Source organism: Rousettus aegyptiacus, unplaced genomic scaffold, assembly GCF_014176215.1.
Source record: "Rousettus aegyptiacus isolate mRouAeg1 unplaced genomic scaffold, mRouAeg1.p scaffold_m13_p_12, whole genome shotgun sequence".
Classification (NCBI taxonomy): Eukaryota; Metazoa; Chordata; class Mammalia; order Chiroptera; family Pteropodidae; genus Rousettus; species Rousettus aegyptiacus.
The window spans coordinates 61,083,782-61,100,326 of record NW_023416287.1 but is presented as its reverse complement, the minus strand read 5'-3'; the positions used below and the strand labels follow the sequence as shown (position 1 = coordinate 61,100,326).

Here is a 16,545-nt window from a genome sequence, read left to right as displayed (position 1 = left end):
CCCTACCATTTTCTAACTGTGTGATTGGCAACAAGGTTTTAAATCTGTCCATGTTCTTTTTCTGTTAAAAAAAGATATTGGTAACAGTACCTAATTCATAGTGTATTGGGGAAAATATAATGGCTTATACGCATAAAGTTTTTAAAACAGTGCCTTGCACAAACTAAACACTCAAATAACACACTATTGTGTGTTAATAGTTTCAAAACTGAATCACAACCCTATTTTTAAATCCTTTTCATGTTAGACTATGAATGTTGGCATCTAAAAAAAATAGCAGGCTTCAGTTTGTTGGTCGAGATGTGAAGTTTGATGAAAAACGTTGCCTATCAAACACTTTTGATACAAACAGTTTCGATGAATCTTTCCTAGTCCTGTATAGTAAGATTCAGTGAGGTCGTTATCTGTCATAAATCGACGTGGTGACAGAGCCAACACAATATTTTTCTATCCTTTCTAATATGAGAGCTACTGTTCAAACATCTAGAGTTGAAACTTGGTAGGAACATCTCTGTCATTGCACAGCAAACCACAGCATTGGTGTCTGTTTTATGCTCTCTCACCATATGTAAGTGGTAGCTTTCCTCTGCAATAGAACTTCAGTGTATCTTGCACCGTAATGATGTGATTCAAAGAGCAATAAAATTATATATACATATATTGGTTATGAGTTTCACGTAAATTTTTTATTCACCAAGGTAGATTGTTTTCTGCTTGAAAATGTGTTTGGTATGAGACAGCAGTGAGTACTTAAATCTATGTCACTGTGATGCTTTGTAGATTCACTTGACTTTAAATCACAAGGCTGGATTTGGAGCCCCAATTTTGTTCTTTAATGATGGGGCAAGCTCTTATACTCTCCTTGCCTTCGTTTCATTATTGATACATTGTTTTTGCTGCTTGCTTGTTCTATAAAGTTGTTGTGAGCGTCAAATAATATTAAACATGATAATAAATGTAAAAGTTCCTCAAACTATGGAGTATCACAGTGGTTGTGTTGGTATTAGAGTATTGGCTCCACCTTACTACTCTATGCCTTCACCTTAATTCTCCCTGTCTCAGAATCGTTCATGTTCCTCAGAGAAGTCCAGGGAGATTACCTCTTGTCCTCTCCTCAGGATTGTATGTGTTCTCCTTCCTGGTTGCATGGCCTTGGATAGGTCATATAACCTCTGGCTCTAGGTATGCAAGCTTATTTAGAAGATGGTTATATTCTTATTATAGTATGTTTATGTAATATATATATATGAATTATATAATTAAGTAATATACATGTATAATAACATAATATTTCTATTATGGCAGGTCTTCAAATAATGTATCAACATCATAGGAACTTATTTTTTGTTTATATCAATTAACCTATGGTAAAATTGGTTTTGTTATATGTCGTTTGGCTTAAAGTCTCAGAACCTATTCACAATGTTAAGTGAGGACTTACTTTATATGTGTGTGTACATATATATAACATACATTTATAAATATTTCACAGGTCAAATCACTAGACACAAGAAGTGGTAATGACAGCATTTCATGGTAGAATGCAAATGGATTTAGAGTCAGGCAGACCAGTCTTTAGTAACAAGAATGTGTGACCATGCGCACTTTGCAGAAACTTGGGTTGCTCATCTGCTTAAACCTACTCCGTAGGATAACAATGGAATAAAGTATATAGAGCAACCTAATATTTTTTCAAGGAGATAATTGGTTGATCAACAAAATATCATTTCTTCATGATATTCCTTCCCACGATGATGTCTGTGGGTCTGTAGTGCTCATCTGTAGACTGTTTTGATAATTTATAGCTGAGTTTGAGCTTTAAAAGCATTCCTGTGTTCTTTCATGCACTTGTCTTGGTTCTCCATCAAAAGAGTAGGGTCAAGAATATCACGAGTTCAGAGTTCTGTTCCTCTTACATCCCTCACAGTGCCTGGAGGAACGTGGCGGGCACAGGGCCCAAAGTAATGGACAGCAAGGACAGCGAACGTGTGGAATTTCACTCGGCGGGGCATGCACTGTCACTGTGCACAGCTTCCACATACCTGCAGCAGCACTTTAGGGTCATCCTAGAAAGGAAGCAAGAGGTGGTCTCGTTCAGAAAAGTGTGTGCAGGTGCTGTGGCAACGAGATTCTTCCAAGGTTACATACAATTATAAGGCCAAGAAGGCTAGAAATTTGAGAATTTCACTGTCATTAGGCTCATGAGCGAGAATTGTTCAGCATGGGTTTGTGATTTTTCTCCCTTTTAAGGAATTCCTCCAATGAGTGGAACGGGAACACTGCAGATCTATTTACTTGATATAAATGACAATGCCCCTCAAGTGCTACCTCAAGAGGCAGAGACTTGCGAAACTCCAGACCCCAATTCAATTAACATCACAGCACTTGATTATGACATTGATCCAAATGCTGGACCGTTTGCTTTTGATCTTCCTTTGTCTCCAGTGACTATTAAGAGAAATTGGACCATCACTCGGCTCAATGGTAGGAACACGTTCATTATTTGAATATATGTGCAGTTGAGAAATTTTGAAGACTGGTCTGAAAAGTTAATTTTAGATGTTTTATAATCTTTCATTAAATATGTTTGAAAACCACTTAAAGTTTAAATAAGATATGAAAAGCCCTTAAAGCCTAAAAATAACTTCCAATGCAACATAGTTGTAATCTGTTTTATATATACTATTAGGTAGTAAGTACATTCTAGGAAATGCTATGTATTTTTTATTATGTTATATATAAACTATCAAACTCTGTTTCTTTAATATAGGTGATTTCGCTCAGCTTAATTTAAAGATAAAATTTCTCGAAGCGGGGATATATGAAGTTCCAATCATAATCACAGATTCGGGTAATCCTCCCAAATCAAACATTTCCATCCTTCGTGTGAAGGTTTGCCAGTGTGACTCCAACGGGGACTGTACGGATGTAGATAGAATTGTGGGTGCAGGACTCGGCACGGGCGCCATTATCGCTATTCTGCTCTGCATCATCATCCTGCTCAGTAAGTACTTTCATTGGTTCTTAGATCTTAATGTTTTTGCCTCCTAGAATGTCTAGAAACTAACTTTTTTGTTGTTGCCTTTCAAGTAATCTAACAACTCTCTTCGACCTCTGAGCATTTTCTCACCATTCATATATGGGACAGCCAAGTCCACTTTGGAATGAGGAAAGCCCTGGGCACAGTTTCAGGCACTTATGTGTTTGTAGCAAGCCTAACCATCATACCTCTTCCATGCCCCGTTGTCACTTTCTGATGCAGATGGCTTGGGGAGCTCTAGGAAACTATTTTCGTAGGAAAATGTTAGACAGTACTAAGTTTGAGCACTCAGGGTTTGAATACTAATTTATGGCACGTAGTTGATGATTGACGAAAATAAGTGTATTGCTTTCCTTTCTTTCCTTCATATAAAGCACAGTCAGCATACCTGTTCCACTCATGCAAAGATCAAGGTATTTGTTTCTGAAGGGCTGCATAAAATAGTGAGAAATTGTATTTCACATAACACGTTTGATAATGGAAATGATTACACAGCTCAATAAATTCTCTGTCTTTAAAGCAAGTCTAGATTAAGGAATTGCTCCTTTTTTAAGATACTTTGCAATTTTTGGTTCAGTGGAATGCAAGAAATTAACCACTGGAAAGTAGTTTAGGAACCACTTCTAAGCATGCAGGTTAAAAGAATAAATTGCCTGGGCCCTGTATTTTATTGTTGAATAGCAGCAGGCCTTAGTTTATTGTGTGATCATGCTATGCACCAATCACTTTCTTTAAAATGTTGGCCATTTCTTTTATGTTTTCACCATTTACAAGTGTTCTGGTAATTTAGAATTCTGTCTCTTTATTCTAAGCAATTACTATAGAAGCCTGAGCATTTTTTACTTCCTGTGTGGAGACTACTTTGACGATAATTTGAAACCTACATGCTATACTAATAATCCACTTGCTAGATTTAGCTCTGGAACAATGGCAAATGAGATCATGTATCTGGCTTTAAAGGGAAGATATTTACTTTTATGGCCAATAATAAAAGTGCGCTCAAATAGGAGTCATTAAATCTTTTGCTTCAGGATGTAAGCTGATATCTCTAGATTTTAGAGAGAATGTATTCCTAGATGTGCATTTAGGGATTTGTTTCAGTTTCATCTAAAATGTGCCATATATGCAACCTTATCAAGGAAGACTTAGATATGATGGATTATGGCATGAAGAAGTAACTGTCACATTTTGAAGGAAAATGAATTGGTGCTGATTTTAACATCAACCTTCTGGAAAATTTATGATTCTAAACCTGGCAAAAAGTGTAAAGCATGAAAGCTTAATGTTATTTCAGTGCCCAAACTAATCCCTAGCCTTTTTACCTGAAACCTGCAGTTTAATATGAAAGGGAATGAGCAATAGTGCAGTAGAAAAACACCTGCCTTTGGAAATCAAAAATCCTTAAGTTCCAGCTGTTGATCCAATTCCAACTTACCACCTGAGGCATCTTGGCAAGCACTTCCCCTCCTTGAGAAGTACCATTGTCCCTTATCTGGGGCATGACATTATGACTGACCAACCTGAATGAAACAGCAATTAAATAATGAGTAACAATTCAATTCTTATTTGTTGGTTTAGAATTTATAAACCCTGTAGGCAAGCCAAAGTGAAAGATAGAAACAGTTATTGTCCCCATTTGTAGATAATGAAACTGAGGACAAGCATTCACCCTGTGAGTTCACAGGGCACCAGATTCTGGAACCCAAATTTTCCCATTCTACACCCAGTGCTAGAGTCCTGCTTTGTCCTGTCTTTCCTAATGTGAGGCCAGAAATATATAATAGAGTAAAAGGCTTATGCCAAGCTTTCAACCCATGTAAGTAAAAATTATTAGTGTTGAAGACTCCAATTAGATAGATCAAATTTTAAGAATTATAGTGTTAGCTTTTTAAAATCTTTTTTTCTACCCAGTCCTCGTTCTGATGTTTGTGGTATGGATGAAGCGCCGGGATAAAGAACGCCAGGCCAAGCAACTTTTAATTGATCCAGAAGATGATGTAAGAGATAATATTTTAAAATATGATGAAGAAGGTGGAGGAGAAGAAGACCAGGTAAGCAATACTTTAAATCTTTCAAATAAAATTTTATGATTATATAATTCAAATGGTAGGACAAATGTTAAAAGATGCAGCAAAGAAATGGTATCGAATTTCCTTTCTGTTATCACATTGTCAAACCTTGGTGAATTTTTTCCAACGTGTGCTGCCTTGAATTCTTTTTGAAGTGTCAAAGGTCATATTTATTTTGTAAGAAAATCATTAACATTGTTTTAAGGAGCCTAGAGTGTAAATCCAATCCCAGTTACATTTGAACAAATGAAAATATTCTTCTTTACAGTTTTTCTTCATCAGATATCCAAAATATATGTGTTGGGATTTAGATGCTCATATGTATAATAGAAAAAGCACTAGTTTATTCATTCTATAAACATCAAGCAAATTCAGCATTTCAGGGAATGTTACTATCATTAGGGGTACAGAATTGGACAGAGCCAACAAATATCTTCCCTCAAGAGTCTTACATTCTTGAGAAATATTTGAGGTTAGAGACATTGTCTAGTTCATCTTGTATCTGTAATGTCTATTATGGAGCCTGGCTTATAGCAGTTGCTCAATAAGCATTGAAGTTCTTGGCTGACTGTAAGATAACATGCACTTCTGTATCTCTGTGTATGTAAGGAACTGCTTTTTTGTTCAAATATAGAAAACAAAGAACTTTATCGGCTTGGAACCAACTTTAGATATCATAATTGCTAACATTTATACGGTCCGTACTATATACCAGGTATTCTGCTAAGGATATTAAATACTGTTATATCTTAAATCTTTGACACCTGTGATATTATACTGTGAATATCGCCACCTCTGTAATTGAAAACAGGCTAAAGATGGTTTTATTTTATAAACTCATACAGCCAGGTCTTTCTTACGTTACAGCCTAAAGTAACTACTCCAATATAGATCCTCTTGAAATTACCCAGATGATATTAATATAATCCATGAGAAATCACTGTGACAGTTATTTCTTAGATACATTTGATAGTTATGTTATTTTGAAACACTTAATGCAAACATGAGGGATAGTCCAAAACAAAACAGAATTTTTGGTTCCTAGATTATTATTAGTAAATTCAGACATGTTTTATCATAGGTATATATGTAAACATTAGTGATAGGACCGTTAGCTCGAATAAAAGCAAATTTTCATGAGCATATTTTCTCCTTCCTTTCTTTACTCTTTTGAGGATATAATAAATTGCTTTTTGTTTTATGAAACACATTCACATCTATTGTTGTGTTTAATCTTTGTGGCAGCCTGTTATCAAGTTTTCTATTTTACATTTATAGCAAGTTTCACAATTTGGTTTCAGAGTAAACTCAAGCCCAGCTTCCAGCTTCCATGCCTGGTTTACAGTATTTTTCAACTCTCTCATTTAGAAGAGATGTGTATTTAAAGTCTGTTGAAAACTCGACTCGTGTGTAAAGCTGTTTTGAATACTGACTAATTAAAGTAGCTCTATAAATATACCCCAGAGTTTGTTGCTTATAAATGTCTTTGGATATTAAAATTCATGTTTGTCTTAATTCTTAATTAATCTATCCTTTCACTTTCCTGAGCTGTGTTCAAGATTAGCAAATGTATGTTGATCACATTGTCTCATAAATCTACTCTTGGTATTTTGTTTCATGTCTTTGTGCATAATTTTCTAGGCATAAACTTAAACTCAACAACTTCAGTAAAAATGTCAATAACTGGGGGACACCAATTATAACTAGATGCTTCAGAGAATTGGAGGGCAAGACTCAGGAACCAAGATGCGTCTCAGAATGTGGGGATCCGAACCAGGGCACTTGATGTCTCCTGATCTGGCTCTTTCTCCCCCACCCGCAATTCCTATAAAAAAATGTTTAATGTAGTTTTATTGTTGTAGTTATTTTAGGAAAGACTTCTTTTATTGGCTTTATCCACTTAGTTTGATACTTTATATCAAATGGTAAAACATAATCTATTACAGGATTTATTAAAATTATCATCATAAATCTTCGACCTCTTTTCCTGATCTTTGAAGTTTTCTTCGCTCCCTAGTAAACTCTTGGAAATGAATGCTGCTTCCTACCCACTTCCCTGATAGTACAAAGACTTTTCTGGAACTTTTTCTATATTGTTTCCTGTGGTTAATTTCTTTTTGTAGTACCAATCTTCTTATGAAATCTTTTTGTGACTTCTTGGTTGTTTGATGGCATTTTACTCTGCATCAAGAGTTTCTGTCCAGGAGAAAATTATGATAAAATTACAAAATGGGTGTTTTATTCATTCTCATTTTTACCACATAATAGAGTAAAACATGCAGTGTAGGAATACAACACCAAGAGTTCTCTCTTCTCTACCTCTAATAGTTCATGAAACCTATTCACTTATCTCCATCACCAAGGCACTTCCTTAACTTAGGTCAGAATCATTACCATCCTGCAACAGTATCCAAATGAGTGTTCTGTTGGTGATTTCACACACCCATCTACTCTTGGGGAATTATAAAGTCCTTCCTTAACATGACAGATGTTTGGCCCTGTACCCAACCTTTAGCGTACTGTACCCCATCATACACTAGGAAAGACTTGTGTGAAAGAGTTGGTGGTGGGCGCAGACTCCCTCAGGATGTGAACTCATCAAGCCTGTCCACTCATGGCCAGTAAAGTTTCCTTCAAAGTCAGGGTGATTTGTCCTTTTACCATTTAATGACAGATTTCTTTAATACAATATTGCCAGTTTTCCAAAGTTACTATACCAGTTCATACCTTCTCTCGCCACAGTGGTATGTATGTGAGAGTTCAAATTGCCCTACATCCTCACTAGCACTTGTTTGTTTGTTTGTTTGTTTGTTTGTTTTAATTTTAGCTACTCACTCTGATGGTATTTCTCTTATTCTGATTTAATTTGGATATTCTTACTGACTTACTATTTTAGTACCTTCTTTGTTCAGCTTATTTGACTACTTTTCTGTTGGGTTTTCTGTCTTTTATTGGCTCCTATGAGGTCTTTATATATTATGGATATCAGTTCTTTGTCAAGTGAATGCATTATAAATATCTTCTCCCAACGGTTGCTTTCTGTTTAATCTCTAAATAGACTCTTATGATGAACAGAAGTTTTGTTTTGTTTTGTTTTGTTTTAATAAAGTCCAGTTCATCAGTTTTTTCCATTATGGCTAGTGAATCTATATATCTTATTTAAGAAAACTTTGTCTACCCCAAGGTAATGAATCACCACCACCCCACCAAAAAAAAAAAAAAATTCTTTACATTATCTTCTTGAAACTCTATTGTTTTACCTGTGATATCTGTGACTCATTTGTAATAGATTATTCATTTGGTACAAGATATGAATAGAGTTTTTCTTTACCTCTGTGGCTATCCAACACTATTTACTAAAAAGATAACCCTTTTCCACTGCATTGCAGTGGTCCATTTGCCATAAAGCATCTGGGTTTGCACGTGTGGGTCCGCGGGTCGGCTTCCTGACTTTCTGTTCTGCATTACTTGTTCTATTAGTCTGTTCTTGGGCCGGTACCACCGTGTGTCTATTGCTATAGCTTTCTAATATGTCTTCAGATCTGTTAGGATAAATTCTTCGACTTGAATTTATCAAAAATTTTTTGAACGTTTTTGATGGATTTTATCATTTACCTCTTTTCCTTATAAAAATTATTTAGTACTCTTACTTTCTAAGTGAATTTATTCCAAATGCTTCTCCATTTTCTAAATAAGATGCTATTGCTTTAAATATTAAAATCATGGTTAGTTCCTGAGAAGTTCACTTTCGTAAAATATACTGCATTCTATTTTCTATAACTCAAATGTGGCTCACTGTTAGAAATTGTTTCTGTGTGGTAGTGTGGATTGAGCCTTTTTAGCAACAGAATATGATTCATAATTATTAATTAGCTTTTTGAAAACATCGTCTCTCTACATGGGCTTCAGATATGGGATTGGTGCCATATTACATTCTAGACAAGTTTTAGTCGATTTTTATTATACATGGCTGGTATTTTATGGAGCATGTGTGTTGTTTCAAGATGTGGCTGTGCCACAGGAGGCAGACATAGCTTGTCATAATCAGGCAGTGTGGTTCACTTGATGTCTCAGTCGACAGGCTTAAAAAACCACCATATTTAGAGCATGCGTAGATCTCGGAGGTCAGTTTAAGAGGTTGGTGAATGCTTGTGCTTACAGGCAAAGGCAGGTCCGCAGTAACAGTCCCTAGAAGGCTACAGTGCCTAGCCTAAAACTAATTTAGCCAAGATTCCCCTCTTCCTGCCAAGAGAAAGTATCTTTAAGAAGCTAACCGATTAGGAAGAAAACAAAGCAAAGTATCCTTACCACTCTTGCTGTTGATTAGCATCTCGGTCTATTTAAGTTTTGTGCCAAACACAGGTTGCTAGTTTCTTTAACAAAATAGCTAAAAGGGACCTAAGAAATGAAGAACAAAGGAAAACACTCTGTGTCTTCTTGTCTTGTGTGTGGTAGACTTTTATCAGTACTTGTGGATGGTTGCTCTGGTTTGGACTGTCAGGATTGGGCCCATATTTCAAACTGTCATCAGATGCGTTCCGAACAGAAGTTATTTCCTCACAGTGCTGTTGGCAGTTGGACAGACACTTTTAATATAATGTCCTCTTTTTTCAGAGGTTGAAGTTCCTTCTTTATTTGATTCACTGACATAATCAGCAGGGCTTTTAGTGGTTATCAAGTCGTGTTTAATTATCCTCATTAGTAAATGTCCTTCAGTGCCCTTTTGGCCAGTGGGACTGATTGCAGATACTGTATCCCTTTTAATGATCTTTGTTTTTAGTTCCATCCATATCAGCTTCACTAATAAAATCACAGTGAATGTACAGTGTAGCCAATTGCTCACTTTCTCTGGAACCCATCCCCTTTTAGCCCCAGGATAGGAAACGAACTTAGCTTCCTGCTCTTTAAAGCTTAAGACTTAAATTGAGATTGCTCTTGTATTAAACAAACATTTATTGAGTATGTATTATGTGCTCACATTAAACGACCTCTACCTAAATTCCTTGACATTATGCAGCTTCATTTTCCATGATAATGGCAAAAGCTATTGTTTTGGGGGCACCCTGTGTGATAGGCACTGTACTAAGTGCTTTATATACATTATTTCACTTGACCCTCCCCCAAGTACAAGAAAGTAGGCACACACTATCAGAAAATAGCAGAGTGAGAATTAAATCTTAGTCTACCTGAGTCCAAAAAAGATGGTATATTTACCATATCTTGTACCATTCTTGGCAAAGCTTAGTCTCAGCCACGCAATTAAAAGAGTGCCTTTCAGAACATCAGTTGCATTTATCAGAAGAAGGCTATACCTTCTTTAAAGTAGGCTCTGGGACATCCAGCAGCTTCTTCGGCTCTTAAAAATCTGACATGGGAAATTTTTCGTTCCTAGAGCCTTGGGCTGTTGTGGGGACTCAGGATTGTGAAAGAAGGCGCTGCTCATCATGTTGGGAAGTTTCACAAATGACAATCAGTAGACACTGGAATCCTTTGGACCATGGCTGGTGGTTAAGGAGAGCAATGGCAGCAGGGCTGGTCATCTTCACAGGCCGTCATCAGCTCATTGGGGATTAAAGCTGATGCCTGTTAGAGCTGGTTGTGACAGAAAGTGTGAGTGGCTACTTAAAAGAGTTCACATCAGTTTTCTCTTGATCAATCTTGGGATTCTTGGCCCTAATTATCCACTGTATACCAAGTCTGTCTTCCCATCCTCCCTGCTGCTGCAGAGTGTAACATCACAATTGGCTAATTTTTTTTTTTTTTTTCTCTCTCTCTGTCTCTTCAGACAAGGCTCAACACCTCTTGGAACTCAGTAGGTTTCATGTTCCAGGACTGCGAGGACTCTGAATTCCTAAATTTGATTTCTTAAGTTTTAGGTATTTGCTGTGGGCTAGTTTCTTTTGCATCAGAAAGTATCTCATAGCACCCCTGATGGTTTGGGGACATGTTTGAAAGCTGGATTCTGTGTCACTTTAAAGTTTATACACTGCAGGTGTGTTTATACAAAGTCCACGGCTCTGTTTTATTTAGCTTGCAGAAAGTAAAAATTGCAAAAATTCACATAAATTATGGATCTCCTATTCCTCTTAAAAAATGGAAAGATCGAACAATAATGCCTGTATTCTGACATGGCAACAGTTGTCGGAAACTAAATAGTATTCCTCTTTAAGCAGGGCAAGCATGTTCCAGTAATTGTTTTTCCTATTTTTCACACTAGCTTTATTGATTTATGTTATCAGCCTACCCTCTATGGATACCTGATTTTGCAGACTCTGATTCAGTTATATCGTAATTACTAGGCTTTGGATTAACAAAAATAGATTTCTGTGAAGATGAGATCCTATAGTGCTCTGAAACCATGGGATAATTTTCTCTGGTACTAGTTTAAAAAGAAAGAAAGAAAAAGTAAATGAATTAGCCACAAATATATTTAACCAGATGTATTCTTTAAAATAGGCTAACTGCTACAATTCAATTATAAAATTCCAGTGACTTAGGCCTAGTTGAAATGTATTTCGTACTTACTTAGCAGTAATGGGGTTTCAGGTCATGGGAATTTGGGGAAGGGAGGTCTTCTCTTCCCCATACAGTCATTCAGGGACCTAGAGTGACAATGACTCACCATTTTCCCCATGTGGCTTAAGAGCCACCAAAAAACAGAAAGAGCATCTTCTGCTTACATGGAAAACATACTAGAACTTCCTGTAATACTAAAGTCTTTAGCAGAGCCCAGCACTTGTACATGTAAAGAATCCACATATAATATTAAGACAGAGGGAATCATGAGAGGGGCTTTTTTTTTTAGTGATTTAGGGTTACACCCAAAAGATCCAGATAGAATTAATTGCTGTGTATTGGTATTTATTTTTTTTAATGAGGTAGATTTCTTATGCAATTTTTGGAAATCGGTCTAAGTATTTCAGTAGATAAATCCCCAGAATCTCCGTAACACGGAAAGCGTATTCAACAGAGGTCAGGTGCCTGAGATAGGCTAAGAACCCCTGGTTCCTATAACTTGGGATTTGGCTTTGAAGAATGGGGACTCTGAGGGTCGATGACTTAACTTCTCTTTGCCCTCCACTTTGCATTTTAAAACTTCAGTAGGATTGAGCCACCTGTACATCTTGCCTGTACCATGTTACTTCACACTTCTGTTGCTTAGTTCATGGTCTTTGCCTGCCTATTTAGCCACCAAGATTCACTTTAAGACATCTGCTCTTGGGGTCCCAGGCTGAATCAAGTATCCCTTCTCTGTGCTCACACAGGAACCTCTTTCTACATTTTGCGCTTTGTGTCCAGCCCTGGTCCTGACCTTAAACCCTGGGAGGGCAGGGCTTATCATATTCATTTTGTTTTCCAGTATCTAGGACAGTTTAACCTGTCAGGCACTCAGAAACCATTTGTACATTAGGCCCTCTTCCTGAATCTCTTAGTTTGCAAGTCTATCTTCAAGGTTAATTGTCAGGTACACCCCTGACAACTCTACTTTTATTCTTTGCAATGTCTGATGTCTTTGAGAAATAATATTAACATTCATTATTGCTAGCATTCATTACACACTTATTCTCTATCAGCCAGTGTGCAATATACTCTTAGTTTGCACATCTCTTAAAAATCTTCCCAACAACTCTATGCAGTATATACTGTTAGTCGTTTTCAAACTCAGGTCTATGTGATTTGAGAGGCCAGGGTCTGATGCGCTGCGCTGGAAGTCATATGATAGATGGTTTATTTAGTCTCGTTGGTCTATAACAGGCAGACATTACTGGTAGGACCCATGACGCTGGGCACTTAGCCACAGCTTAGTTGATCACAACTAGTATCTGGCTTGTGAGCAGGCAAAGGGTAAGACCCAATTAATTGGTTAAGCACAGCTTGCAAAATTGATCACATTTTGACATAAATGAAGTTTGAATCTGGGGAAGCAATCTGAGAAATCAATTTATTTATTTATTTATTGTCAAGTATACAATCTGGGCAGCAGGAACTGAAATCTAAAGTCCAGGTTGGATGCCTAGACAGAGGAATGGGGTACAGCTGTAAGAAAGCCCCTCGAGAACAAACCAGCCACTTCCCTGAGACCAGAGATCTCTGCTTGAGCCAGGGATTGCTATAAGCTTCCTGCCAATCTCAGGGACCAACCCTGATGTGAACAACCAACCCCCACTGTCTGACTCAGCGGAAAATGGAGCTGTATAATTTAACCGTGGTATATTTTTAATTCTTTGAAATAATTGTTTCACAAAATCATTCTGCTGTATAAGCAAACTAACAGATGGCTGAATCTGGATATAACCGAGGAGACCGCTTTCAACATATTTATTGTTGGCTAAAGCACACTCTGTTAATTATGTTCCCAAGTCATTCATCCGTTTATACCCACCTGCAAACACTAGTACATATTAGTTAATGAAAGAGCGACACTGATTTCACAAGAGGAGAGCATCACCAGGGATTAGGTTAGCATATTGTCATCTCGTTTTTGCACACTATTCTCAAAACACTTGTGGCCAGGTGACACACATTGCTGGGCTACAGACAATATAAATTCTGAACTGGCCCATTCCTTACTGGGTATTAGATATTTTTAATGTGCACATGATTTGCACATGACTCTTTATTGACTATTCCTGTCACTTTACATGAGTAAACACAATATTTTATGTAATAATTTTAATATTTATTCTTCCCAACTAATCATAAGTTTACTACATTTAGTTTTAGAAGAATGGAGAATATCAGTATTCCAGTAATAAAATGATAAAGATTTGAATGCCAAGTATGTGTTAATAGTAAGCAAACAAAAAAGCTAAGGTACTAAGTGGTATATGCCATATTTCTACCAGCTGACCAAATTTATGAATAAAGTTTTATAAATAATGGGACACGGCCATGAACCACACCCATTATTTATGGCTGTTTTCATTGCAATAGCAGCAGAGTTGAGATATTGTAACAAGACTATAATTCCCCAAAAGCCAAACATACTTACTCTGTCCCTTACGGAAAAAGTTTTTTGACCCTCGTTATAGACTTAATCCATTCACAGAATCTTTATTAGTTTTTTTGTCCAAAGCTCGAATACTCTTGCAGGGATCCCCAACCTCCAGGAACTAGCCCTCACAACAGGAGGTGAGCGGCAGACGAGAGAGCAAAGCTTCATCTTATTTTCAGCCACTTCCCAGCACTAGCATCACCACCTCAGCTCCACCTCAGATCATCAGGCATTAGATTTCCAAAGGAGCACTGGTCCTTGGTGCTGAAAAGGTTGGGGACTGCTGCTTTTGAGGTTAGCACAGGAAATTTAAATAATCTGTCGAAGGTCACCAGTTAGATATGATGGAGCCCCGATTTGCCTTAAAGTGCTCTCATTTCAAAGTCCATCTTTTTAAATCACTATATTTTCTTTACTTTATTGAGTTTATGTGTAAATTTATCATAAAGAATATTTCTCTTTAGAAAATAACAAAAAGATGTTGACATAAACTGGTGAAGGATTTCAATGCTCTGCCACCATATTCCCAACTAAATATTGCTGTTTCTTTATTACTTATTTTTAGGTTTTCTCCAAAATAGAATAATAGGTTATACTGAGATAGAATGACTTTGATCTTGTCCGAGTGGTGTCATTTTAATTTTTGGTAAAGAGAACTTGGGACTTGGGGCGAGAATGTGGAATCGAAGATGCATTTAGAAGGCTATGCTTATTGTCTCCCAAGACAGTTCTTGGAAGGGTTGGGGAACGTGCTCATCTTTATAGGGCTATAACTGAATTGCAAGAAAAGAATGGGAACTGGCAAACATTGAGGAGAAAATTTCAGATTTCAGGAGAAACATCTTCCTTATGAAGCCCTGGTACTCTGTTAGATTGTCAAGTCTCTGTGCATTCCTGTCCTCACTTTAGGAGCACCTCTTTCATAGCTGCTTACACCTTCACTTTCCATATTTTTTGTAATAGTTTATATATTATATTAAGTTTTCATTATTTTTAAATATTTCCATTTAAATGACATTAGACTAAAAGCTCAATGAGGTCAGTAACTGAGTCTAGGACCCAAAACTCTCTTCAGAAGGTATTTGTCGAAGCAAATCTAATCAAATCATATGTGCTGCATTTTCCCAAAAGAACATGCCATAATTTTATAATGGGAAATAAGTTGTGATAAAATTTCAAAAGTGCTAGTTTCTGAAGCAGAACTATAATTTTACACCAAAGAATGAACTTTCAGCTCATTCATAATTCTGAAAACAGAATTTTAAAAGAATCAGTGACAGGGCAGCATTGACAGTAAACCATGGTAGCAGAAACAATGAATGTGTTTAATGCGGACTCAGCCCTCTCCCTTGTGGGAGGTAGAAAAATGGCCATCCAGTGAGATTAAAATGTGGTAAATGAAAATAGAGACTAGAGGACCTTCATCCATATATTAAGTGTCCAAGTTATTTTATCTTTACTAAGTTTATTATTTGAACCAGAAATGCTTTTAGCAAATCTTTTGTTTTGGGGGGGCTTCAATAATCTATGGAATCTAGTTAGTTTTTCACATCATTTTGCCTGGGTAGATAGTCACCATCATAACTGTATTTCTCTGGGGAAGAAAATCAGGTCGTAATGTAATTTACATAAAGCTTGTAAGGGTATTTGAGTTACTTGTCAGCAATCCTATGGTAATATGTTGACATCTTATCGCTGTTTTACTCAATTATTTTAATGCCAGGAGCTATAGAGGGTGACATAATAATGTTCTCTCCCACCTTCCATTCCTTTTTATGTCTGTCTGAAGAGTTTCTTGCCTATGCCATCGTCAGCTTTTTTGCAGATAACTTTTTTCCTTCAGAATTTTGTCCATTTACTTTCATGTCAGTGTTTTTATTTTTCTCAGTCATTCTTGAGATATTAAAAATGTTTACCGTATCTAAATGAGAATTTTAAAATTACTTGCCATTGCTACTATAAAAGAAAAATTTCCACTCGTACCAGCCCTTGCCTAAGAAATAGCAAAACTGGCTGTTGGGTTTCATCACTGGTTCTCACCAGTGAAAGCTGATAGTGGACCAGGAACTTCAAGTGCCCCACCCCCACAAGCCAGACCCTTGTTAGAACTTTTTGACTAAAAATCAGTGAGGTTTGTTTTAACCAACTGTGCACAGACCCAGTGCCTAATTAGCATAACACCTTGAGCTCCCTTTCTCGCACTTAAAACCCCTCTTGTTTCCTCCCTCAATAAGTATTTGATGTTTTTCTTAATGGCCTTGGCAACAAGATGCAGCTTTTTTGTTTATTTTGCTTCTCTGGTGATCTCTGTTTTATCTTCCCATTCTGCTTCACTGAGTCTGTGACCTTGGGCAAATATTAACCTCTCTGAGTTGCAGTAATCAATGGAATGGAACAGTAACCACTTGGAAGGATCTTCGTTTGGAGTATAATTGATCCTT

General features: G+C 36.8%; 1 protein-coding gene across 1 annotated transcript in view; it reads left to right on the top strand.

Moving 5' to 3' along the window:
• CDH2 (cadherin 2) overlaps positions 1 to 16,545 on the top strand; it is a 194,523-nt gene that overhangs the window by 161,573 nt on the left and 16,405 nt on the right. Inside the window, exons 12-14 of the mRNA XM_016120084.2 lie at positions 2,251 to 2,484; positions 2,771 to 3,004; positions 4,952 to 5,091. Of these exons, the coding sequence (XP_015975570.1) occupies positions 2,251 to 2,484; positions 2,771 to 3,004; positions 4,952 to 5,091 (608 nt within the window). The remainder of the gene's footprint in view (positions 1 to 2,250; positions 2,485 to 2,770; positions 3,005 to 4,951; positions 5,092 to 16,545) is intronic.